Here is a 21,781-nt window from a genome sequence, read left to right as displayed (position 1 = left end):
GCCCCACCCCCTTCCGCCCCCACAAAGGACGAGAATCTGTTGCATCCACAATATTGCAGATTCGAGAAAACTAAAAACGCAGAATCATAGAGAATGACCATATCTATCCAGTTGCTGAATTTGGATCAGATCGGATAATTTTTATAGCAGAAAAGAAAAAAAAACAATTTTCAGTGGCTACGCAGCGCCCGACGTCACGCTCAGACTGATTTTCTGTCTCTCTCGCACACACTCTTCGTCGTTTTGTTTAATATTAGCGCCGTCTGCCGGAGGAGAGCTACATATACTGACTTAGTATCGGGTATAACTGTAGAGTTGCGGTGTCCGCAGCAACTCACAACGTTCCCCCTCGTTAAATATCCGTACACACTAAAGTAAAAACCTCGCGGTCAATGTAAACTGTTTTAATGTTTAATGCAGAATAAAATAACTTATATATATGTGTTTTGAAGTCGAATTAGCTCACAGGTGTTCTTTGTTAGTCTTCAAAGATGCTGCAAGATCGATTTGCACAACCACAAAGAATAAACGCCATTTAACTGATCGATCAAATTATTATCTCTAGCTATTCAAAATGAGCAAAATTTAGCATACCCTTGGAAGAAGGATATTATAGAATTGAGGACTTGCTTGTCATTTCAACAGGTCATTCTGAGAAAACGTCATTATTAATGTATCAAATCAGCTTGGAAAGCAGAATTTTAACATGAATTAAAGGAAATAGGGTATACAATTGCCCCACTCCATAAATATGTAGTTGATATGTAGCCAATGTGTAGTTATTACGTAGCTAACATGTACAAAATGTACATTTTTCATGACCTTTTTTGTATAAACCTTATTCTATAAGCAATCCAACCAACATGAGTTCTTATAAATAGCCAGTCTTGTACGAAAGTATTTCCTCAATGAGATAAAATTATTTGTTCAGAGCTGAAAGTCTTAGCTAGCCAGTAATATCAAATCGAATATCAAAATCGGGGAATATGGTTTCCAGCCCTCGACGGAGAACGATTAACCCATTGTAGACCAGTGGGTATATTAATATGCCACCGAAAATAATGAAAATTTAATCATTTTAGCGCAGTTCAGATAAAAGATATGGTTTTTTTTTAAGCTCAGATGGCATGGATCTACAAGAAGAATTTACAATTAGTAATATTTTCCACCATATACCTCAAGTCATTGAACTGTTTTAATAAAGGGGGCTTAAGTGGGCTCTGTTCTCCAGGCTCATCTAAACGAACACTGACAACAAGATTTTAAATTCTAAATAGAAATTTAATTTAATTTATCAAGATAAATTTTTACAATGCGCACACTGCTCCTAAGCAAAGCGGATGAGCACTACTTGGAGAAGTGCGCACGGGAACACCGGTTCTCGTACGGCATCATCATCGGCCATGTAAGTAACACCGCCACGTAGATTTGTTTGTTGTCCACGGCCCCGCTCGCTCAACTCTCTACCCCTCGCGCAATGCAATGGACGGCGACGACAGCAAGCCGATCTGACCAAAACGTTTGTGGTCCATTTGGCCAGGAATAACGAAGAGGATGTCGACCTGGAGGACTTGACGGAAGTCGGACTGACCATAAGCTCACAGGCGTTGGCCTCCCAATGGCTGAGCGCAAGCAAAATGTGTCCCGGCTCATTTGACGTCATCGGTATGTATGCTTGCGCGCCCACTGAGGGGAGGAAGTACCATATAATGTGTTTGCTTTGCTTTGCAGGAATCTTTGTTTCCTCAGTCGATGACCAGAGTGCCGAAATAAAGACGGCCAAAAAGATATTCTCTGAAGTCTTCGAGTGAGTGTCTATTATGGAATCCAAAAAGAAAAGCGGCTGAATTTTACCCTTTCCTGCAGCATTCTATTGAAAAACAATAATTCTCTCGGCATATATACCACCGATTTGGCACAGAGCGACTACGCATTCCTCTCGTACTCCCTGGCCAACAAGCAAGTGGTGTGCAAGAGTTACACCTACGGCAAGTAAGTAACCAGCTCCGCTCCCCCTTGAGCCCCAATTGCGGGTCAGTCGTTGAGCTACTCTGAATATTCATTGTGTATCTTTTCTTTTACCAAACGAATTGCTTACACACTATACGTATTCAAATAGACATTGCAAGAAAACGTATTTTACGGCAAACATAAAATGCATCATATGGTAAATAACATGAGAACAACTACTCGAATTTGCATCAGTCCAATCAATTTTCATATCTTTAGCAGATTATTATAAATCGTTTTCGCATCTAGTCGTGATATATGATGATTTAGTTTTCTTTCCCCTGTTCGTACAATTCTGATTTCTCTGAATGCATTTTATGTATTAGTACACCCCATAATATCGTTATATTGTATGTGTTGTATTTAGCTTTCAATTGTGCCTCGCTTGACGGACTAATGCGAACTCTATTTATCTTGTCCCTTGACAGCGGAGGTACCTTCTCCAACATGGAGTTCAAGTTTGTGGACAGGCCGTTCGAGTGGATACAGATTGAATGCTCATACGACTTGGAGGACATCTTGCCCATAGTGGAAACGGTGCGTCGGATCAACATAGAGGACCAGCTTAAAAATGTTATACTTGCATTTCGCAAAACCATTCTTGTCAGCGAGGTGTTTCTTCAGAACGAGTTCGTCGAGGACACCATCGACTTGCAGACCTACATTAAGAAGAGTAAAAGCAAAGAAGAAGAACTCAAAGCCGCAGCGGGTAACTCTGCGACAACATCAGATAGCGATGTATCCGATGCTCTGCGCCTCATGGGCTCACAAGGATTCGTTGGCGGATCTGAGATCATTCGTGCCAGCATTCTACTCCCGGTAAAGTGTCAGCTTGCCAAGCCAACAGATATTAAGGTGCGCGAGTTCAACGGCTGTCTGCGTATGAGCGGTATCATCTCTACGCGCATCTACTGCAGTGCGCGGAACAGCATCGCGGACGTGAAGCGCTACCTGCGCGATGACGTTCTGCGCTCATTGACAACGCGCATCCAAGTCTACTGCGATGGCCTTACGGACCCATACGTCACCAACGAAGCCACCTTTATAAGCGAGCCGCCACGTCGAGTATTCTTTAGCCTACCTTCAGAAGGCCCGAGTACATCTACCGCCGTCGCTGTGCAGTTCTCTGAATACCTATTCCGTGGTGAGGCTCCCACCGTTGTCGTGGCACAGGCAAAGCAAATCCTTGACGTGGAATTGGACCCAGAAGCAATTACCATGGATGCCGAGGGACAGCCGGACGATATTAACTTTGCGAACGTCCTTGCAAGCGGAGACCAAGAAGACGACATACGCAGCACGACCAGCTCGATGCCAAACCCGGAGCTGTCGCGCAGCCTCTATATGCTGGGCATTGCCGTCGCCCTCCTGGTGCTGATGACGTCGGTGGCCCTTCACTACATATTGACTGACAAATAGGCAGCTGGGATGCCAATCGGATGGACTCCTCCCCCTATATGTAGATCTTTGTACGGAATTTTTTTATATACAGATATACTATTATTTGCAAGTGTGCGCGTGTGCACACTCACCTCTCTCTTGTGATCGTTTGTTTTTATAATCCATTGTGTACTCGTAGAGGTAAAAAAATGTGTATAGGGGTCACGTTAAATAATTTTATTGTGGATAAAAAGCGTGCGCGGCATTTAACACCAATAAATATAAACTAATGCATAATGTACATTTCTTTCGATCTTTGGTATTTCCCTTCCTGCGTTCATCTGTTTTACATCTCAGGAAATGATTTATCAGCAGAGCAGCAGAATTTGGAATTGTTGGAATTTTGATTACATATGTATATGAATTCTGCTCAATTCTGTAGATCTCTTGAATTCCATAGCAATTCCAATAGCGCCATAAATCGTGTACCCATCTGGGTACTTCGATTCAAAATAGCTCTAGACTGATCTAAACGGGTTTCGTTTCTGCCATCAGACCTGACTTAATTGACTTAATTTGCTATTCTACTACATTTTCGTTAATTGATCATTAAAATACTTATTAGACAGGGTAAAAAGTCAAATACTTGCATTATTTACACATTGATTTGATTGTTGAATCTCTTAAAAATGTTCATTAAAAGTGTGCTGCCAACTAAACTGTGGTTAAGTACATTGGTGAATCTCAGATTTCTGCATGTTCTTAACTTAGCTTACGGGAATACGAGATATACATACATATATAACTTTTTAACATATAACATAAAGTTGGGTCGAGTAAAAAAAATTATTTACGAGTTTCTATGTACATAAGGGAGCCCAGCTAGAACGAGATTTGGAGTCGAAACATCGTTTGAATGGTTTTTTTTAAACCCTTTCCGAATAGACTTAATTACATGCATGGACTTATTTAGGGAACTTCTAGCTTTCATAAGTTTGGGCTCGTAATCTGAGGATTTACCTCACGGATCTTAAGGCACTTAAGGTATACATTAATCTTTCACAGCCTCTGCTACAGATCGGACTCAAGTCCCCAGCATCAATAAATCAAAAATAAATCAGCAATGACTACTGCATCTTGCAGTTTCCATTGCAGTTAACCACGGACCACACCCAGTCGACGTAGTTCGGCACCCGGGCATATATTCCGAATTTGTTGCGCTTGGCGCAGCCATCGCCGAACGAAGTTATGCCAAAGATGGTCCACGGATGGTTGGGCTTGGTGGTGTCACGGCACAGTAAAGGGCCGCCCGAGTCCCCGGCACAGGTGTCGATGAGTCCACGGCGGTGACCAGCGCAAAACATGTTCTGCAATAAAGAATTCCCATATAGGATCCCGATAGAGTCTTGTATATTGATAAGTACCTTTGTGATGGTGTAGTCGTGGTAAACGTTTCGGCAGTTATCCATTGGGATGATGGGCACATTCGCTTTGTGCAGCACGCTCGTGCCCGCCGCATCGTGGTTGCGACGCTTCCCCCATCCGATCACCGTGCAGTCCACATTTTTGGGCAGTGCCTGAAAGGGTCGTGGCAGACAAGAGTAGCCAATCCAGGTGGTGGCATTGGCTGGCTTAGGGAGCCTTTGGAGAGAGAAAGAGACTGGCAGATTGAGGAGGAGTTTCCAGGTTAGTTAGACGCATTTCTACCCACCTTAGAAGTGCCACATCGCTGTCGACCGTACGCCTATCGAAGTTCGGGTGTTTAAAGCTCTTCAGCACCCGCAGCTGCACCTCGGATCCGTCCTCGTAGTCGAGATTGTGCTCCCCTGTGGGTCATATCATATAGCTAGCTGTCCCAGGACTAATTTTTCTTGAAATACCCACCTAGGCGTACGTAGAGCACCTTCCGAACACAGTGGGCGGCTGTAAGGACCCAGCTGGGCGCAACGAGCGTGCCTCCGCAGAAGGCCTCCTTGAAGCGGTTCAGGATGGCCACCTGCCACGGCCACTCCCCCTTTCTAGCCGCCTTGCCACCAATAATCTTCAGCATGTTGTTCATGTTGCGTCGTCCGCTCCCGCTGCGCGCGATGCCGCAGTGGAGCTTGATCGGCGTGTACTCTGGCCCACGATAGCCCTTGCTGGTCATGATTACCCCAAGTTCGTTGTTCGTAAGCCTGTTCATTGCGGCGTCCGACTGCCTGCGCTGCATGGCAGGAGCTGAGCCGGGACCAGGCCTCGTCTCATAGGCGGGCGTCTTCTGAAACTGGGTCTGCAGCCACTGCTGGCAGAAGCTTCCCTCCGTGTAGCAGTAGGCGATCTCGCGGAGCACCTCGCGACCGCACTGCTCGTTGATTCGACACTTTCTGAGAGAAGGATAAAAGGAATAGCTGGGGGTTAGGGACGACTTCGTCAGGAGTGGCTCAATCTTACTTGTAGCGTCGCGTGGTGCATTTCGGAGTGCACCTGCTCCACCGGCTCCACTTGGAGTAAATACGTCTGCGGCGTGGAATGAGTCCGTCTGGCGTGTATCGTTCCTTCGGCGACTGGGGCCAGCTGTCGTTTCGGAAGTCGAGGTATTCCTCCGACTCCGGTTCGAGGTTCTCCTGCTCGAGATCAAAGTCCTCGTACTGGAAAATGTCGCCCTCTAGGCCGCTGCTGCTGTCCACGATCATGTTCCGTGGCCGCAGGGACTTTGGCTGCAAATAGTCGTCAAAATCATCATCTTCGTAGGAGTAGCTCGGCTTTTTAATCCTTTGCGGACGCTTCCTGGGGCGTTGTCGTCGCCTGTGGCGATTGTGTTTGAGCACAAAGAAGTCGCCGCGCTCTCCGGAGTACCCCGAGTCATCAGATTCCTGTTCCTGCTCCTGCTCCTCATCCTCCTCGCTGTACACCACTTTGGGACGATGCGATGGCACCCTGTGCACCACCTCCACCGATTCGTGGGGAGGACTTGGCGGCCAATAGCTGGTGGGGGGTTCTGGCGGGTGTGCCGTGGCGTATGTAGAAGAGGGACCACTTGAAGCAGCAGCCGCTGCATTGATGATTATCGACGGCTGGCTGTGATGCTCCTGCTGGATGTGCACCGGCTCTCTGGCTATTGTCTGATGCCACTTCATAGGTGGATGTGGTGCCGGATGGCAGCTGCAATGCATAGCACACATACCGTACATAGATATATTGAACACCATAGATATTTGAATCAAGACCTAAAACTCCTCGCCACTCACCGTCGACACTTGCTCTGCTCCACGTGCTTGGTGTGACCACAACGGCGCTTCGCCTTGCAGTATCGCTCCCGCCGCTTTACGCACTCCTCGTCACAGGGCGTCCACTGGGTCCAGCGGCTGAAGGGCTGGTGATGGTTGATCGACCGTCGCCGGCCACTCCAGCGCTGGTGGGGCATACGCATCCGGTGGACCCGCTTTCCGTCGATCCAGTGGGAGCCATGGTACGACCGATGGTGGCCCAGTGCGTCTCGTATCTCTGCATTTATGGACCTTTTCGCCTCTTGGACGTGCCCACTCTGACGGGGAAAAGCATTTCAATTACCAACAGAGAAGGCTTCGGTTTCCTGTTTTATGGGACGGGACGTGTAATGCGATCTGCGACCCACAGTTTCGGACTCCCATTTCAGCCGCCGCCTTAGGCCGGTCGGAGGCCCTAAGGAGGCAGCCCCTCAACATTTGCTTCACCCAGCTTCACCCATCTGCCATAAATCAGACAATGGCACAGGCGAGATGTCGCCGCTTTTTATTTGAAGTGTCATTGCTCTCGACAGTTTCGGTGTCTGCGTTCGCATTGGGATCTCGTCTCCGAGAAAAGTACTTCGGTCCCAGCTCCAGTTCCCAATGCGACGCGCCGTCGGCCGCTATAAATAACATACGCTTTTTGCCGACACGGCAGAGCTGGCGATTGTCGTATCCCTACATCCACAGCCACAGCCACATCCATCCCAAGTCTAAAATAGGCTTCGATGGCAGCCGCGTATCCCTATATAAATCCATATAACTGTTGCTTACAGAGGTAGTAATTGCATTTTGTTTGCTTTGGGATCTTTGTCGTTTCGGGATACGGATCTCCCCAAAAGTATGCCATAAATATTTAGTAGTTATTGAAGAATAAATGAACCCAAGTATCGAACAGGGTATATTGCTCTATAACTATCGTCATATCAACTAAATTCCCACACTGAGATCCACCTTTAGTAAAATCCCCCGTAGGTCATGGCCGTCTGTCTATCAAATTTTGGGGAACACTGGAGCCGCGAAATTCTCATGAAATCATGCGGAAATACGAACCGAACCGAGCCGCATGCAATGCCCCCGGCACCACCTCAAGCTCAAGGAGACTCTGACATCGTTCCGGACCCGATTTTCAACCTACATATACATAAGTTTCGTTTCCCAATCAGCAATGACAAAAAACAAAAAAAAAACCGAGAGTGCGACTAATTTGGACGCGGTAATTGACCTTGCAATTGTTAGTAGTACACACCACACCGTTCCGTTCCCCATGGAATCGAATTGTTTCGAGTTGACGTAATATTCAAATAGCTAGGTCAAGTGGGTGGGCGATCGGTATTTTATGTCAGCATCGATATCGGTATGGGTACCGGCATCCGAGCATTCAATAGACTCACCTGAGTTTCGACCAGCAGTTGAACAACTGACAGGAATTCAAAAATATAGCACATTACTTTCATGCTTAGTTGCTAATGATCTCGTTGTCGTTGTGTTGGATAATAGACCGTCCACCCGGGGACGTGATAAATGCACTGTACGTCTAATAGAGAAAAGAAAGAATAGTACAATACTGTATTAATGATTCGGAAAAGTATTGGCAAAATGTTCTGTATTTTAGAGTAAGAAAGAGATCCTCCTATGGCGACAGTTGCGCAACAGAAGCCAAAGAAAGGCTACTGGTTTTTGCAATAATCCAATTATCTTATATAATGTATTGTATCTTTCATGTTGGCTGCACAAGCAGAAGCACTTGTACTTGAACCTGTACTTGTACGTGTGGTTCGGTTCGGTAGGGTACTCTCAAAGGGGACTCATCTCATCCTCATGCTCATCTGACATGCTTTTAAGTGCCAATTCATTTGCCTAATTTACCCGAACTAAGCGACTCATTTGCGTCAAAGTAAAACAATCCAAGAAGTCTGCTCCGCTCCTTGTGGCACTGCACAATTAAACGATGCCAATGCCGATGTGATCCCGCTCCCGCTCCGCTCCGATCCCGCTCCCACTCCCACTACAAAGCAAAAACATTTGAACTTGTATAAGACCTTAGCCCAAAGCGATCAAAAGCGTGGGCCAGAAAGTGAAAATTAATTAGCTACATACTCATACATGTACTAATTACAAGCAGACTGGGGAATGGGGAAGGGAAAATTGAAAACAAAAAAAAAAGCACAAAAACATAAAGATAAACTATGTACATACATTTTTTTCAAAGGCACAGCATTGGGATGATGCTGATGCTGGTGCTGGTGCTGATGCTGGGGATTGTGGGATGCGAGTGCCTTTGTCGGTTTGGGGTACGAGTGTTTGTAAGGGGGGGGGTCTGGCAAACTAATACTCGCGTACTGGTACTCGTACTCGCATCCCCACCCCCACCCCCACCTCTCACCGCTTTCGAATCCCAACTGCACCGAGGAATTTTAAGTAGTCCCAGAAGCAGCAGAAGCAACCAGCAACGAGCACAGCCTGTTGGTTCACGCGTATGTACAGTACATCGATCTTACGTCAACACTGAATGTTGACCATATTCAGATGGCGACCCAAGTATCTCGTATCTGCTGCTCATACATATAAGGTCAGATGCGCTGAAACCAGCTCCCACCATTAAGGACAGCCGCAAGGCGACAGGGCTGCTCTGGCGCTCGCTCTGGCTATGGCTATGGCTCTGGCTCTGTCACGATGCAGATGCAGATGCATCTCTCCAGTTAGCGGATTCTGGTTCTTCCCGCAATGACCAAAACATACCAGAAATGTATACAACAAATACATATGTTTATCAGGTTTCCATTTAAGAAAACTAAACCGATATTTGCCTTGTTTATCAATCAATCATAGGTGTACAATTTCCACAAATAATAAACACTATTGTACTCGTACTACAAGCCTGAAATACACTCGAGAAATGTCTATGGGTGTTGTGTCAGCGCTTCCATCTAATAAGCAATCCAATAAGATGATATTGGGTAACGCTTCCCGCCTGCCCGCCTGCCCGACCGCCTGTCCGCCCTCCTGCCTGCTGTGCTGTGAAGTGAAGAATGTTTTCGCCGGTTGGAAATAAAATTCCACAACAAATAAAGCGCTAGAGAACTATTCATACACCTGACGATATATGGGTATGCATTAAGGTGGACATTTCCCGCTGGAATATACATATAATAATATTATTTCGAAAAGTTTTACCATATCTTTTAAGGCTGTACTATATCTACACTTTCTAGCAATAAAGCGACTGGTATTATAGCACAAGAACTATGTTACTTGATGCCAGTATCAAGTGGAAGAGTCCACCCTAATTGTCATATAGTAGACGGAAATAGTACATTTGTGTGTGCGTGGAGCGACGCGGATTCTTAAATTAGAACACGATGCGTCCGCATAGCAAACAGAGCAGCAAACAGAGAAGCCGTCTCCGTCTCCGTCTCCGGCAGTCTCAGGCAGTCAGTCTCCCGAGATCTGCCTCCCTCCCGATCTGCGATCTGCGATCTGTGATCTGTCCGGGTAAACAAACCGCTAGCTGCCACTGGCGACCCGCAGCCGCCAATGGCACCGCCTCCGCCTCCACCTCCACCTCCACCTCCGCCTTCGGCAGCATCGGCAACCACAGCGCTTTGCCTTACCTTGACAAAGTGCGATTAAAAATCAACTATGACGGGGTCGACGCGTCGACTTGGCGTCATAAATACTCGCACCATAAAATTATCGCATATTACCCAGATGTTGGATTTGGAAAATAAATGCCTGTGGCGGTGGCTCGGAAGCCAAATGTCCGTTTATCAAATTATCCCACCTTTTGCATACTTGCGAGTATATCTAATGGGCGAAAGAGCTCATAAATAAATATGTTTACTTGATCCCACCCAACGCCCAGCACAAACCAAACATGATCTTGCAACCCATCTTCAGGCCCTCCCACACCCACACCTTCTCGGCATGTGGTCGGTCAATAGGTTGTGTAGCTGTGGCTGTAGCTGTGGCTGTGGCGTATTTTGTTTGGAAACAGTACGCTCTGCTCTGCTCTGCTCTGCTCTGCTCTGCTCGGCTCTTCGCTTTTTATGAATGAAATGTACAAATTTGGATCTCTGGCCAGAGATCAACAACTTCCACAGATGCGTTGGCTAAGCGGCCACTGGTGGGTCCACTAGTGGGTTGGGATGTGTGCTTATTTGCACCCGATCTCTAGCCGGCCAGCCAGCCAGCCAGCCACAGTGTCTGGTTGGACCGAGCAGCTGTCGCGCTGCGTTGCAGTGGCAGGTCCGCGGGCGCCCCCGTTTAACGAAATGCAATTTTAATGACGCACCGCACCGATTACCGAAAGATCGAGCTTCGTTAGCTTTTGTCTATCTGGTGGGCAGCGGTGGGAAGCGGTGGGCAGGCAGCCCACCGGGCAGTGGCTGTGGTGGCCGAAATCGCGTCACAGATTCGGGTTCTCTTAATTTATTAGTCGGCGGGACCCGTAGTCCGGTCGCTTGTATCGGAAACCGTTTTCGATTTCTTTTGTATTAGGCTACGCATTACACTATGTAAATGTGGTTCTGCGGCGACTAAGTTGTTGGCGGAAGTTGTTGAAAATAAATCATGCTTCGACTGGCGCACGCACACTGCCGCAGCAGATACGTCGGCGAGATGCCATCACAAAGATGCCTCTCCCTCGGCCTCCTCCCCCCTCCACCTCCACCTCCCCCTACTCCACCAAACACCCCAGAACAGTGCCGCCCATTTTCAACAGATGAATTAAACGCATTTTAAACACAGATGAGAGCACATATGTGCATATATGCTCATGTACATGTATGTACATGTATGTATGTATGTATCAGAGTTCGCATGAATGCAGATCAGCATATAGCATAGTATATTCGAACACAGATTGTTGTCATGAATGAAACTTATATGTCGTACATACTCGTATATCAGGCGGCAACTGCACTTCGATTCGCAACTTTTCCGAATCATAGGAGATGCATTTTGAAGGTAATTTCGATTCGATTCGATTCGAGTCGAATGTCAACGTTTGCCCAATGTTTACCTGCTTTTCAATATTCTCAAAAGGCAGCTTCGCGCACTAGACAGGCACTTTATGTATTTCGTATTTGAGCAATTTTATTTTTACACAGACAAAAAATCAGCGGCACAGAGGCATAAGCCACACCACAAGAACTGCGATCCGTAGTGCGTTGCCTCTCCTCATAACTCCACACCACAGTGGCACAGTAGCACAGTAGCGAAGTAGCAGAGCACACAACGATCCGATCCGATCCAACCGACGGCTTCTCGAGAACTGAGCGGACGCCAATCCAACGTTCGCTCGGAGCTGAAAAAAACGTCCCATATGCGACGACTTTTTCCACACACATTTCGGCCGTGCACAGTGCGTTGGAATAGTGGGATAGTGGGAAAAATTTACGTAGTATTTCGTATATGTAGCTTCCTCCAAGCGAAAAACCCAGGCCAGGGCACGCACATATGTCTGTCTGTCCGTCCGTCCGTCTGTTTCTTTGCTGATCCAGACGCCGCCGAATCATGAGAAGGTGCCGCTGCTGGTTGTAAACCAAGTGTTACACGCCGTCGACGATGAGAAATGAACCAACTTTCCCGATGAAATACTTTACTGTTTACAATTAAATTTAATAATTTTATGATCGAAAAGTACACATATGAGTACGTAGAAACCTACACTTTGATTTGGATATTAAATGGCTAAAACGTATGCTATTTACATTGGCATGGAATTGCTTGGCTTTCATCTTGGGCTAGAGCTGGATACTATTGATAGCAGTGCCATGCAGCCACCCGCTCGCCGGGTGGAGTCTCCCGGATAAGACGCATCTGCTCCGAGCCCGTGTCCCCAGCACGATCGCCCCCGATCAGAACTGTGCCCAGAACCAGTTTCTTGCCCATCTTCTTCGTGGCCAGTGTTACCCGTATGACAATGTTCTCCAGCTGCTCCAGACTGCGGAGCGGGATGGTTATTGTTCCCTCATTGGCGTCCGTACCATCGTCCCATTTGGTAGAGAGCGATGGGAAGAAGTTGGGCGACTTCCAGGCATCTATGTAGATGCCATGCTCAAAGGCAGTGGTCTTCACGTAGACTCCAGCACTGGCCGTGGCCTCCAGCTCATCCTTGACTTTGTTAGAGCAGCGCATGCGCGTGGTCGTAACGCGCAGAACGTATCTGCCGGACTCGATATGGCTGGCATTGCTCATGCCCATCTTCCGCTTCACCTCGGCGGTCATTCGTTGCCAATTGTTCGATGCAGGTCCTGGTGCAGGAGTTGGCGTCGGAGTCGTCTCGGGAATGCCGCCGCCTTCTGGTGGCTCCCCCTCGCCGAGATCGCGCACCTCGAGGGCCAGCTCGACAACGCCTTTGGGAGAGTTATTAAGCTGGAAATAAAGTGCGACAATTAATTTAGCTGTTGGGATTGCCATTCCAAATAATTTGTTTTCTTGTGTTGTTGTGGTTTCCCAACTGCAATCGGCGGAGTCAGCTTTCACTCTGGACAATTAAGGTACATCTCCATTACGTTGAAAAACATACACTGGGCCGCTGGAACGCTTGGGCGCCATGTCAACACAAGTTCGGGTCAGGTTATTTGGTAACAGTCATATATGTACGCACAAGCAGTAGTTATGTCTTTCTTTATTTCTAACTTACAGTGTTATTGTTGTTGTTGCTGCTGGACGATGTTTTGGAGACCGTCGTCGTTATATCTTTGATGGGAAGCCATAGCTCTTCCGAGGAATAGCACCCAGTTCGTGCATTCCGCTTAAAAAGTTTGGGCTCCAGGTAGCAAGTGACGGAACCTGAGAGAACCGATCAGCGAAGTTTCGAAGAATGTGTGTGTCCCCACTTGACACTCACCTATGTTCCTCCGGGACTCGCTGATGGTCAACGGTGGCATGGCATCCCTTGGGTTCTCCGATTTTTTCTTCGTCTTTCCGTCGTTCGGCTTGCCGAGAGCTTCGGGCTTTGATTCGTTGGGAGTACCCGGCGATGAGTCAACCAAACGCTGCACAAAATTGGAGCTCCTTTCCTTCAGCGATCGGTATGTCTTGTTAAAGCGATTAAAACTCTGTTAAAACAGGGATGTTAGCCAACAAAGGGGCGGGCGGATCACTCACTGACTGACTCACTGCGGCAGGTAGTTCCAGGAGAGCGTACACGGTGAAGACCACAAATTGGCCGGCAAAAAGTTCGTCCGGCTCTGGGACGTGAATCGTTTGGCTTGTCTGCTGGTGGTTATTGGTGGAACGGCGGGACAGCATGTCCCGTGCGGAGCCATGTTTCAGTGAAGATCTGATTAATGAAACTTTTAATTTCACTGACAGCGGAAAAGCGGGCCATAGTTCTTACTTAATGTCTGGAACCAGTGGAAACTTGAAGTTTTCATTGAACTTTGGCCACGTGTTGGTTTGAATGCTGCTGTCCAAGCGCTTCGTTCCGGGAAATAACTTCACCTGAATAGCAGTACAAAGAGAGAGTCATTCAAACGATATGGAAAGCGATATAAATCATCATTACCTTTATCAAATACCCCTGAACGATCTTGAACCCGAACAGGGAGGGAAGATGTCGGGCGGCTATGAGATGGACATTGAGTTCGGGCACTGCCGCTGTGTTCTTGGTAGCACTCTCGCCGCCAGCGGTGTCGATGGTGATCTGAAAGCCAATCTCCGGCTCTAGTGCCACCGAGTGGCGGGAGGAGGCCTGTGAGGGCGTCTGTTGGCCCGGCAGCAGGGATCGTAGCTTATTCATGATTGTTGCTCGGAGGGGGGTTCGACTCGACTACGCACTGCATTACGCGTCGCGTTCTCCCTTCCCATTCGATTGCGCAAAGTAACGAAGCGATAAATTTTGAAAATGACTTAACACCCGCCGGCTTCTCCTTATCTGTGTGACTCGTACTTCGTGCTGATAAAAATTGGAGCTACCTTTGATGGGTGGGGGTGGTGGTGGTGGAGAGATAGAGAAATATCTCTCCGGCTGGAAAGTGCAGCCAGTGGCGGCTGTCACATGCTCAGAGAGCAATAAACCCCAAAGCTTAGTTCGTACACTGGAACAGCTGTTCGCCCAAAGCTTTCTGTTTGATTTCTTTGTGTGGGAAAGCTCGCTCTCGCTTCTCTCATTCACTTGCTAAGTAAACTGCTCATGTCAATAAATCGTGACCGTTGGAATTACACATAGATACCCGATGATTCTCCCCAATAGACAACAACACTTATAAACATTTCATAGATTTTCATCGGCTCAAATTATTGCATTTCAGGGATACATATGTATATGTATTAGGTACTAGAATACTCCGCCGTTCCAGAGACTGATCGCGTTACTACTGGAATTACTCAGCTCGTGGGTTTCTACGTACAGGTAGGTCGAGAATCACTTAAGGTCATTTAGCACAGGCACAGAGCGCGAAAATTAACAACTTAAATTAAGATTGGAGCCGCGGTGCCTTCTCTCTGGATGATGCTCATGCTCGCGCGCTCCGATTCAACTGAAAAGTTAACTTGAGAATTACTTCGTATTGCGGCCATATAATAAAGAGTACAATCATAATGCCGACACTCATTCTCACGTCCGCAAGTATGGATACACACAGACACACACACAGACACACAGCCAAGCACAGGCAAAAGAACTTTCGTACGGAGAGCTCTGTTCTCTTGCCGCTATAGAATGCACTAAGATTCTCTCGAGGCCGGGCCGGGGGCCGACGACTGTGTCACCGTTATCGCGCTACAAAAGAGCAACTACTTCTTCAGACACGAACTAATTACGATCGCTGGCACGGCACGCCTCGTTGTTCCCTGCCATCCCATCCGGCTTTGAGTGTGGTGTGCCCCAGAATAACCCTCCTCGTGCCGTCTGTAAATGTATTGTACCCATAATTGGATCTGTTTAACAGGGATTGCGTTCAACAACCGAATCAGTATGTCTCCAATGACACCATACACCACACTCACGACCTCTCAACCGTTCTGTTCGGTTCGGATAAGCTGTGATACGAAATACTAGCTTATTAATTTAAAATTTACTGGTATACATTATGGTAGTGCCATGTATTAACCATTTTATGGATACACTCTCCGGTAATATCCATAAGGAAATCTATAAAGTGTCTGAATTTAAGGGCCTGATCGCAATCATATTTTAACGTTTTTTTCAGACCCGTTTTAGGTACATTTGCGGAACTGTTTTCTGATTCCCGCCCATATGTAAAATATATAGAAACCACTCAAAGGAAATACACCGAATAATGAAATACCTAGGATGTTTCAAATAATTCAAATTCACAAGAATATATACATATATTTAAATAGACATTTTTTTGTAACAGTACATAACGCATGGATCGAAGATACAACTCGAAAACTCAACCGCAACTTCGTCCTCTGGCGATACCCCTGTACCGCCTGGCATCGGTGTGTCCTGAGAGCGGAGGGAAGGACGAGGGAGAGAGGGAGAGATGCAGAGAGTTCCCAATTGCATTGTAGTTACAAATATAATTTAGTGTTAATGCTTTAAATAGGTACGAAAAGTGTGCATGCCCGCGCGTATTTGTCAGTTGTCTCAATGGTAATGTGACCTAATCCTAGCTTAGTCTACGATCAAGGTCCTCCGGCGGGGTTCCTAGTCCACTTCCAGCTTCCTAAAACTACCGACTACTCCGGCGTCGAGGTCTCCGATATCGTTGCCCGCAAAATTGGCCGCATCCTTGGTGATCTCGATGCGCATGTCGTCCAGGGCGAGAATGGCAGCACGGCGCTGCACCAATTTCTGTTTGAACTGGGCAATCATCTCCGCCATGGGCACAGTGCCGCCATATTCCTTTGGTAAGATGGCGGGATCTATCTTCGACTTGGACAGAGCATCGACATTTTTATGGACCTATGGAAACGAGGGGAAAACCAGAGCTTAGCGCGTCTAGGGATTGTGTCACTGAATTGAGTGTTCGTCTTACAATTATGCGCTTCTTCAGCTTGTCGCTGAGCATAGACACGCCCAGTTCTATGATTCTGTTGGCGTAGTGGGGTATATTGACGAAGTGGGTCTCCTTGTGTCGCATGGGTGTCGAGTTCTGGATGCACTTGACAATGCTGCGTAGGTCGGTCAGCGACCAGAGGCTGACAAATCCCATATTCATGCCACTCTCGTCGTTGATGTATACGTATCCTGCCACCTGCGAGTCCTCATCGTCCAGAAGGGCCTCGCAAATGAGGCTGTGCACACGAGCCATTTGCACAGAAGTAAACTGAATCGAAAATAAAGTTATTTAACGTTATTGCATATGTTTTTGTAGTATACAATGATCAATGGTCTCGTACCTTGTAAGGATCGAACTTTGCGGCCACCGAGAAGATGACCTGGCGCCCGATGGCATCCCGCTGAGGCAGCGGCACCAGGTAACCATTCTCGAATATCTCATTTATGGCCGGATCATTGATGTCCAGATGCTGGAACCACTGCGGGAACAGCTGGCGAATGGTCAGGTAACGCTCGAGCATCTCGCAGGCCGACGGAACGGAGAACTTTTTTGTGCGTAGGAAGCGCAGCAGGAAGACGGCATCGGTGCGGCATTTCTTGATATGCGGATGCTTGTCGATCCACTCCCGGAACTGGGCGAGCGCCTGCCGACGTATATTCTCGTCCTCGTGCAGCTCCTCCTTGGCCACCACCTTCATGTCGGCACTGAGGCCGCACACATACGGGTAGTCATAGTCGCCACCGCTGGCCATGGGACCATTGAGTTTTGGTTGTTGCAGCACCTCTGTTTCGAGCACTAAGCGAAGCAAAGCAAATCAAAAAGTTGACCGGTTAAAATCGCATTGGCTATTAATTTTCTTGATCACTAATTGGCTGGTCGGCCTTGAACACACACACACAGACCAAGGCACAGCCAAAGACACCGTTGCGGTGTCCGCTGAGTGCGCTTGCTCAACCCCGAAACACGCTAAAAATCATCGAACTCTCAAGGGTCACCACAGTTTAGTAGCCCACATCATCAGCGCATACCTATGCAAACACATATATCTATGACTACTACTATTGTGCAGCCAAGTCTTAGGTGTCATGGTGGATGGTGGCTGGTGGCTGGTGGATGGAGGAGTGCAATGGCTCTTCAGCTGTAGATGATGCCCACATCGATTTGAATATGCATGATATCTCTTTGTTGGCTAATCTGTAGGCGGAGGCGGCGACCGCGGCTGTGGCGCTATCATTTCCGTAACTTTCCAGCTGTTTTGGAAGCTGGTTCCATTGACCGTGACCCAAAAACGGCCGCCAGTTTAGTTTTGCATATGAAAGCGGTATCGTCCGATCTCTGCTGTCTGCTGCTGTCCGTCGTTGGTGTTGTCATTTAATCGGCATTTAAATTTCTATCCATCCGAAACCCATCCCATCCAAAATAAAGCGAAGGTCAAAAGAGAGATGGTCGGGACTGGACTGGATTGGATTGGCTGGGTAACTGCCCTATAATTACGTGTTTGACTTGCCTTAATGAAAGCCCTCCTCGCCTGCTGCGGCTGTTGCGGCTGCTGCTTAAGTCCACAGCCACTAAATAAACAGCGAAGAGACCGACTATGTATGTATTTTTGGTCAACAAACTGTTTACGAGCGAGCAACCAGACCGCCACATAGGCCATGCCATGCCATGCCATGCCATATCTAGTCGATTCCAAAATCAAGTTTTTTCCACTTTCATGGCCTTCACACAGTTTTCAACGTACAACAAACGAACTGTCCGTCAGTCCATCAGTCCGTCAGGTTAATCAGTTAAGGCTCTGTTGTAAAATTAAACGTGTAACATGCCCTGCTTTGAATACGCTCAATTTATTGCACATATCGAAATATACAATATTGTATGCATGGTACATAAGGCCATACATACATACATACATGTACATAAGTAGCCCATAACCCATTCAGCATTCAGGGGAATGGCAATGGATTGTGGCAACTCGATCATTTATGGGGACAGCAGACCCGACCAGATGAACATGAAGATGAAGATGCGGCGATGGCTGGAAACATGCGATTCGTAACAATTCAGTTTCTTCTTTCTTTTCTTTTTTTTTGCTCTTCGGGCATCCGCTCTGCCAATTAGCCCGATGGTTACATCACAGCATAAAAGCTAGCCACAGTTATAGCCACAGCCACAGCCGAAGTACGTTTATACGCCGTCTTATAAGTCCAGCATTAAGCTTGGAGTGGAGTAGAGTGGAGTGGAGGAGAAGAGTGGAGAGGAGTGGAAAGTGCAGGCCCCAAAAATACGCTCAAAACTGGTTTCTGACTGCTCCAGGCTGGTGCTCCCCAACCAGCACTACTATCCACACTGCTATCCATCCGTACACTCCTCCAAAGTAAGGTATTACTTGCTCAATCCCACCCCATGACCGTGCCCCATTGGCAGGCAATTCGTTCGTTGCTTTGGCTCAATTTCGATTTTACGACTCGACAAATTTGCATTTTCATTTTCCTTTCCGTATTATCGTATAGATTGCATTTGCCTCAATTACGGGGCATCAGCGACTGGACTGGTGCATTGTACAATTCGGTTCGTCTGGGCCAGAACCTTAATGTTCGGCGCATGAGTAGCGATTTGTATTCATGTGTCAAAATGATCTGACAGAATCTATTATTCGAATTTCGAACTGTAATCAGCGGGCTTCATTAACGCATCTGGAATTACAAGCACGTTCCAAGGCTGACTATTGGATGGCCTACGACTACCACTCCATTAGATGTCTAGATAGTATCTATGGGAATCGATTCCATTCCTCGCAGATTTCTAGTCGAGGTTGACCAAAGGAAATCACGTCCATGGACATTGCACAATAAAAGTACTTGCCATGAATATTTATACGAGTACTAAGCCAACCCACGGACAGACAGCACACAACTTGCATTTTTACTATATACCACCGCCACCACCACTACCACCACGTACATTTTCCATCCAATCCACTTTGCGCTTTATGGCGTTGGCCAACTTCGGGGGACAAGACCTTGCAGGCCTTTGGTGTTGGTTTCACAATTAAGACAGCGAACAAAGCTACAAAAGTTGGCTACACTCGTAATATTGTAATTGACTCATACTCATCGCTTGGGAAAACATCAACAGCAACAGCAACAGCAACAGCAATGGGTCAATAGTTAGTTGTGCTTGTTAATGCTTCAGTGATAAGTACTCGCTTACTCGCTTTCCGTACACACTGAGTGAGTTGTTAAGGCATTACGACTTTTTTAGGGACCCAGACCATGTTTCGTAGGTCAAAGCCTCGATCTCGAACTTAATGGGATGGGCTCCCGCTCCCGCCCCCCCCACACGCCCAAACAAATCCTAAGAGGTAGTAGGTTAAGCCAAGCAAACGACGCATGCCGCAATAGCGTTGGCGCATGCGCAACTGCTGCTGTGCCAAGAGCCAAGACCCGAGAGCCCAGAGTGAAAGCGAAAGTTTTTCTTTGCTGCGCAAGTAAGCTTTTCTTTTCCCGAGCATGTGTACCTCTCAATCCTTTTACCAACTGTCTGCCCATATATGTGTCCTATGTATGGCATAATTCTGATCCCCTCAACTCACTTTTTGATTCGATTTACGCACTGGCACTGGTACTGGGTACTGGGTACTGGGGGTACGGTACGCGAAAATGACCGAAGTTTCACAAGTAAAAAAATTGAAAAATGTAAGAAATTATATAACACTTTCTGTGTGTTATGGGATGTGTGATAGCGCGCGTTGCTTGGGGATCGGTTCAGTCTATCTCCTCCGCTTTTGGTGCGAGCTCCGCAACTGGCGTCGAGACGATGTGAACGTGGGGACGCTTTGAGCGAAACTGGCGATTTTTGGTTAACTGAAAATTTATTTAAGCCACGCTCTCGGCCGTTGGTGTTTCCACTCAATTGACGCTTGAGTCGGAGTTTGAGTGGGGATTCCGAGCCGAGCCGATCCAAGCCGAACCGCTGCCGCGACGCGACGCAACGCGGCAGCATATTGCGCTTTTGGTGGAAGCAACGTCCCGTCCCGTCCTATGTAAGACCTCTTTAAAAAGCCTTTGGATGATTTTGTGCCTGAAAAACAAGACACGTTTCTATTATGGCAGAGATCTGTAGACCAAAGCTACAAAAAAAAATCTAACTTTACTACGAAATTGGGGCCAAGAACCTATCCTATCCTATGATCATCATCTTCCCCTAAAACCAAAGCCAGCCGCGAATTACCATCCAAGGGTTCAAAGGCGAAGTACCAAAAATATTCATTCAGCGCGTGTTGTTTTTCATTATCTTTTAACATCTGCGGGGTGCTGATGCGATGAGGTGACGTCACCCTAAGGTACCCCTAGGAAGTAAGTAGATTATACAGTGTACTGAATAATCCACAAATAATTAGTCATCCGTAATGGTAATGGGTGTAATAACATTTTCATGCATCATTTCGGATCTTGGCGCATCTAATAACGTGCACATGCCCATTGCCGAATATTTGGAATTTAGTTCGATCCAGCGATAACCGAAAATATCCACAATTCTAACCAAAAAAATTATAATCATTATTATATTTTCTAGCTATATCATTTCCGGTTCTACAAAGTATACATATATGAAAATATGTGTTCCTGGAACATCAGCCACAGATCCACAATCCGATATAGACTTGTCCCTCTCCCTGTTAATATTGTATGTAGTATGGATAGAAAGAGTATTTAGAGACACTATCTCTCCCAAGATTCAAGTTTATAGCCAACAATGAAATCTCTTCGGGACAGAGGCTATCATTTTTGTTGTTTAATATTTGTTTAAAGCAGCTTTACAACTCTATAACTTTATTTGTAACCAGTCCAAGGCTAGACTTTATCCAATCCAGCTCTTCTTTTTCGGATTACAATTATTTATAGGCTTGGATGTCGAAGGTGCTATGGCAAAGGTCTATGCTCCCATTTGGCCAATTGTCGCTGGAGAGGGGAGATGTTACTTGGGTTCTCTACACTCTAAACACCTATCGCGAGGGGTGAGTAAAGATCAGTGCAATGGTTTTAATGAATCAAGAGGGCGCGTTGATCTCTCGGATGACCTTGACAATTACGATCAGCTACAAACATTCATACATATGTACATGTAATAAAAGTAGTTGTGCCTTCAGAAAATTGTCAGTAAAAC

General features: G+C 46.8%; 4 protein-coding genes across 7 annotated transcripts; 1 reads left to right on the top strand and 3 right to left on the bottom strand.

Moving 5' to 3' along the window:
• The first annotated feature begins 1,277 nt into the window (after positions 1 to 1,277).
• On the top strand, positions 1,278 to 3,691 carry LOC6596186 (protein odr-4 homolog). The gene is made up of 5 exons (XM_002021143.2): positions 1,278 to 1,405; positions 1,500 to 1,665; positions 1,732 to 1,807; positions 1,867 to 1,992; positions 2,439 to 3,691. Exons 1-5 carry the CDS (start codon positions 1,313 to 1,315, stop codon positions 3,427 to 3,429), a joined length of 1,452 nt encoding a protein of 483 aa, XP_002021179.1. The 5' UTR covers positions 1,278 to 1,312; the 3' UTR covers positions 3,430 to 3,691.
• A 59-nt stretch (positions 3,692 to 3,750) lies between these two features.
• Positions 3,751 to 11,888, bottom strand: LOC6596187. Of its 3 annotated transcripts, none has more exons than XM_002021144.2 (8): positions 11,536 to 11,888; positions 8,030 to 8,172; positions 6,618 to 6,913; positions 5,821 to 6,531; positions 5,275 to 5,753; positions 5,102 to 5,216; positions 4,815 to 5,031; positions 3,751 to 4,757 (listed from the first exon to the last, which is right to left on the bottom strand). In XM_002021144.2, exons 2-8 carry the CDS (start codon positions 8,090 to 8,092, stop codon positions 4,518 to 4,520), a joined length of 2,121 nt encoding a protein of 706 aa, XP_002021180.1. In that variant the 5' UTR covers positions 8,093 to 8,172; positions 11,536 to 11,888; the 3' UTR covers positions 3,751 to 4,517. The 3 variants fall into 3 exon arrangements, with proteins under 3 accessions (XP_002021180.1, XP_026845512.1, XP_026845513.1); XM_026989711.1 differs by having other exon boundaries at positions 11,659 to 11,888; XM_026989712.1 differs by lacking the exon at positions 11,536 to 11,888 and adding an exon at positions 8,835 to 8,848.
• Positions 11,889 to 12,252: 364 nt separating this feature from the next.
• LOC6596222 lies at positions 12,253 to 15,101 on the bottom strand. 2 transcript variants are annotated; one of them, XM_026989706.1, is made up of 6 exons: positions 14,152 to 15,101; positions 13,984 to 14,087; positions 13,752 to 13,926; positions 13,492 to 13,681; positions 13,285 to 13,433; positions 12,253 to 13,013 (listed from the first exon to the last, which is right to left on the bottom strand). In XM_026989706.1, the coding sequence occupies exons 1-6, from the start codon at positions 14,383 to 14,385 to the stop codon at positions 12,396 to 12,398; spliced, it is 1,470 nt and encodes a 489-aa protein (XP_026845507.1). In that variant the 5' UTR covers positions 14,386 to 15,101; the 3' UTR covers positions 12,253 to 12,395. The 2 variants fall into 2 exon arrangements, with proteins under 2 accessions (XP_026845507.1, XP_002021182.1); XM_002021146.2 differs by having other exon boundaries at positions 13,492 to 13,702; positions 13,764 to 13,926; positions 14,152 to 15,099.
• An 812-nt stretch (positions 15,102 to 15,913) lies between these two features.
• On the bottom strand, positions 15,914 to 20,436 carry LOC6596223 (clavesin-1). The gene is made up of 4 exons (XM_026989707.1): positions 20,208 to 20,436; positions 16,956 to 17,410; positions 16,592 to 16,882; positions 15,914 to 16,518 (listed from the first exon to the last, which is right to left on the bottom strand). Coding segments are annotated over exons 1-4 (1,005 nt in total). The 5' UTR covers positions 20,209 to 20,436; the 3' UTR covers positions 15,914 to 16,260.
• Positions 20,437 to 21,781: the final 1,345 nt, after the last annotated feature.

This window comes from Drosophila persimilis, unplaced genomic scaffold (assembly GCF_003286085.1).
Source record: "Drosophila persimilis strain 14011-0111.01,24,50 unplaced genomic scaffold, DperRS2 tig00000431-arrow-pilon, whole genome shotgun sequence".
Lineage (NCBI taxonomy): Eukaryota > Metazoa > Arthropoda > Insecta > Diptera > Drosophilidae > Drosophila > Drosophila persimilis.
This window is presented reverse-complemented; position numbering and strand designations above follow the sequence as displayed.

Bases quoted from the DNA above. Each gene is read 5' to 3' on its own strand.
- LOC6596186 (XM_002021143.2), top strand. From the start codon at position 1,313: ATGCGCACACTGCTCCTAAGCAAAGCGGATGAGCACTACTTGGAGAAG. The intron at 1,406-1,499 runs GTAAGTAACACC...CGGCGACGACAG, and splicing joins ACGGCATCATCATCGGCCAT to CAAGCCGATCTGACCAAAAC. The intron at 1,808-1,866 runs GTGAGTGTCTAT...CCTTTCCTGCAG, and splicing joins ATATTCTCTGAAGTCTTCGA to CATTCTATTGAAAAACAATA.
- LOC6596222 (XM_002021146.2), bottom strand. From the start codon at position 14,385: ATGAATAAGCTACGATCCCTGCTGCCGGGCCAACAGACGCCCTCACAG. The intron at 13,703-13,763 runs GTGAGTCAGTCA...CTGTTTTAACAG, and splicing joins TCCTGGAACTACCTGCCGCA to AGTTTTAATCGCTTTAACAA. The intron at 13,434-13,491 runs GTGAGTGTCAAG...CGGTTCTCTCAG, and splicing joins CGAGTCCCGGAGGAACATAG to GTTCCGTCACTTGCTACCTG.
- LOC6596187 (XM_002021144.2), bottom strand. From the start codon at position 8,092: ATGAAAGTAATGTGCTATATTTTTGAATTCCTGTCAGTTGTTCAACTG. The intron at 6,532-6,617 runs GTGAGTGGCGAG...TATGCATTGCAG, and splicing joins GAGCAGAGCAAGTGTCGACG to CTGCCATCCGGCACCACATC. The intron at 5,754-5,820 runs GTAAGATTGAGC...TCCTTCTCTCAG, and splicing joins TGCACCACGCGACGCTACAA to AAAGTGTCGAATCAACGAGC.
- LOC6596223 (XM_026989707.1), bottom strand. The intron at 16,883-16,955 runs GTACGAGACCAT...TTTTCGATTCAG, and splicing joins CAAAGTTCGATCCTTACAAG to TTTACTTCTGTGCAAATGGC. The intron at 16,519-16,591 runs GTAAGACGAACA...TCGTTTCCATAG, and splicing joins AGCTGAAGAAGCGCATAATT to GTCCATAAAAATGTCGATGC.